General features: G+C 44.0%; 1 protein-coding gene across 1 annotated transcript; it reads left to right on the top strand.

Annotated features, from left to right (window-relative positions):
* The first annotated feature begins 968 nt into the window (after positions 1–968).
* On the top strand, positions 969–2,276 carry LOC123648935 (SWI/SNF-related matrix-associated actin-dependent regulator of chromatin subfamily E member 1-like). Its single transcript, XM_045566869.1, is given in 1 exon segment — positions 969–2,276. A coding segment is annotated over 1 exon segment (1,236 nt). The 5' UTR covers positions 969–1,040.
* The last annotated feature ends 612 nt before the right edge of the window (positions 2,277–2,888 follow it).

Below are 2,888 nucleotides of genomic sequence, written 5' to 3'. Positions count from 1 at the left end.
CTTCACCAATCAGCTCAGCTGGAGATTCCAGAAGACTCTAAAATGGTGTCTGTGGATGGGCATGCTCCACTACATCTCTCCATCCTGGTGGAGAAATTTCAGGGTTCTGTGCCTTTCCCAGTCTCATGGAGCCATGTTGGCCATCATAAGCTGGCCTACCCTGCTCTCTAGGGGAGTCCACTGAAACACCAGGAAGCTGGGTGAAAACTCCACTTTTCTCCCTTCCTCATGAAGGAGAAGTCTCAGGATTGTGCACCTTCTTCCAATCCCACACAACCGTGGAGGATGCTGAAAGCCACCTGCCCCTTGTCTCTAGGGAAATACACTAGGATGCTGGGAATATGGGCACAACCCCACTTCTTTCCCTTTCTCCTGAGTAAGTCTCAAGATTCTAATCTTTCTCTTGGTCCCACAGTGCTGCGCAGGCTGCTAAGAGCCCCCATCCCCTTTCTTTGTTCTTAACTGTCCGTAGGCATTTTAACTAGGTTTGTTGGCTCAACATTCTCAGTGATGTGAGACAGAATAGGGCTCATGTGCAGTTCCCCAAAGACTGGGGATGTAAGATGAATGCTTCACTCACTTTCTCCCTAGAGAGAAATTGCAGGCTGATCAGATGTCTTGATGCAGAGCTGTGCTGACATGGGAGAGGGACTAATATGCATTTTTTTTTGTCTGTTTTCTCTCACCCATTACTAAGCATTTTTTGTTTGTTTTGTTTTGTGCTCAGCTGAGGTGTTGCAATTCTTAACTGGATTATGGACATATCATAAAGGTGTTTGGGTCCAAATATCATTGTTTTATTTGTGTTTTTGAGTGGAAAAGTGGGCCAGGATTTCCTATTGCATCATCTTGCTGATGTCATTCTTTAATCTTTTTGTTATCATAAAGTGCCCGTCTGTCTCTAGTAATATTTCTTGTCTTAAGATATATTTTGCTTGTGAGCACTGGACAAAGGGAAACGAAGCTGGAGCTGTGGGCGCTTTTTCTGCCCTCGGTGTCTCAGATTCATTCTTACGGAACTGAGAACTTAATCTTCCAAAATGTCACAAAGACCATCTTATGCCCCACCTCCCACCCCAGCTCCTGCAACACAAATGCCCAGCACACCAGGGTTTGTGGGATATAATCCATACAGTCATCTCACCTACAACAACTACACGCTGGGAGAGAACCCGGGCACCAACAGCCGGGTCAGGACATCCTCTGGTATTACGATTCCAAAACTCCCAAAGCCACCAGATAAGCCTCTGATGCCCTACATGAGGTACAGAAGAAAGGTCTGGGACCAAGTAAAGGCTTCTAACCCTGACCTAAAGTTGTGGGAGATTGGCAAGATTATTGGTGGCATGTGGCGAGAGCTCACAGATGAAGAGAAACAAGAATATTTAAATGAATACGAAGCAGAAAAGATAGAGTACAATGAGTCTATGAAGGCCTATCATAATTCCCCCTTGTACCTTGCCTACATAAATGCAAAAAGTCGTGCAGAGGCTGCTTTAGAGGAAGAAAGTAGACAGAGACAGTCCCGCATGGAGAAAGGAGAACTGTACATGAAGATTCAGCCTGCTGAAGATCCAGATGATTATGATGATGGCTTCTCAATGAAGCATGCAGCCACTGCCCGTTTCCAGAGAAACCACCGCCTCATCAGTGAAATCCTTAGTGACAGTGTGGTGCCAGACATTCAGTCAGTTGTCACAACAGCTAGCATGCAGGTCCTCAAATGACAGGTCCAATCTTTAATGGTTCATCAGCGCAAACTAGAGGCTGAACTTCTTGAAATAGAGGAACGACATCAGGAAAAGAAGAGGAAATTCCTGGAAAGCACAGATTCATTTAACAATGAACTTAAAAAGTTGTGCGGTCTGAAGGTGGAAGTGGATATGGAGAAAATTGCAGCTGAGATTGCGCAGGCAGAGGAGCAGGCCTGCAAAAGGCAGGAGGAAAGGGAGAAGGAGGCAGTGGAGCAAGCAGAGCACAGTCAGAGCAGCATTGTTCTTGAAGAAGAACAAGTGGCAAATAAAGCTGAGGAAAAGAAAGACGATGAGAACACTCCAATGGAGACAGAGGAGACACACCTTGAAGAAACAACAGAAAGCCAACAGAATGGTGAAGAAGGCACGTCAACTCCTGAGGACAAGGAGAGTGGGCAGGAGGGGGTCGACAGTATGGCAGAGGAAGAAACCAGTGATAACAACACTGGCTCAGAGAGCAACAGTGCCACAGTGGAGGAGCCACCAACAGATCCCATACCAGAAGGCAAGAAAAAGGAATAGATGTCGCCTTGTTTTATGTGTTCTAAATACTTTTTTAAATGAAAAAATATATTTTTTAATGGTGTTATGTGGTTTATGTATTAATTTTTTTCTTGTCCATATTATGCTACCAAAGGCTTTTGGACCATTTAGCATCATGAGCCTAATGGCACAGTCACCTTTCTTAAGCGTAACAAAGATGGCTTTTTTCTTTGGATCTTGTTTCTAACCCTCAACTGCTGAAAGCCTCAGAATTTAGATTGAGAAAACACCCACCTCGTTTAGAGAATTATCCTTTGATGCTGCAGAATCTACTCTTACAAATGCCTTCCTTACAAAAGCACCTGGGTTCTTAGCAAAGCCATAGCTTTAAACCTTCCCAGTCCCCATCAACAGCTTCCTGAAAGTCTCCTCTCTTGTTTACTTCCGCAAAGGGTGGCTTCTTGAAAATGTAATCATGTATGAGTATGTATTTGTTTACTTACCCTTTTTTACTTTTAATCAATGTCAGGTATTAAGAGTCATGTTAAGGAGTTGAGCGTAGCCTGCAACTACTACACTTGGATTGTATTGATCCAGAAATAGTCCCCATAGAGTAGTTACTAATTTATGAGTAGTCATTAAGGTGAACAC

This window comes from Lemur catta, chromosome 13, assembly GCF_020740605.2.
Source record: "Lemur catta isolate mLemCat1 chromosome 13, mLemCat1.pri, whole genome shotgun sequence".
NCBI classification, from domain to species: Eukaryota; Metazoa; Chordata; class Mammalia; order Primates; family Lemuridae; genus Lemur; species Lemur catta.
The sequence above is the reverse complement of the archived record's forward strand: the minus strand, read 5'-3'. Positions and strand labels throughout refer to the sequence as shown.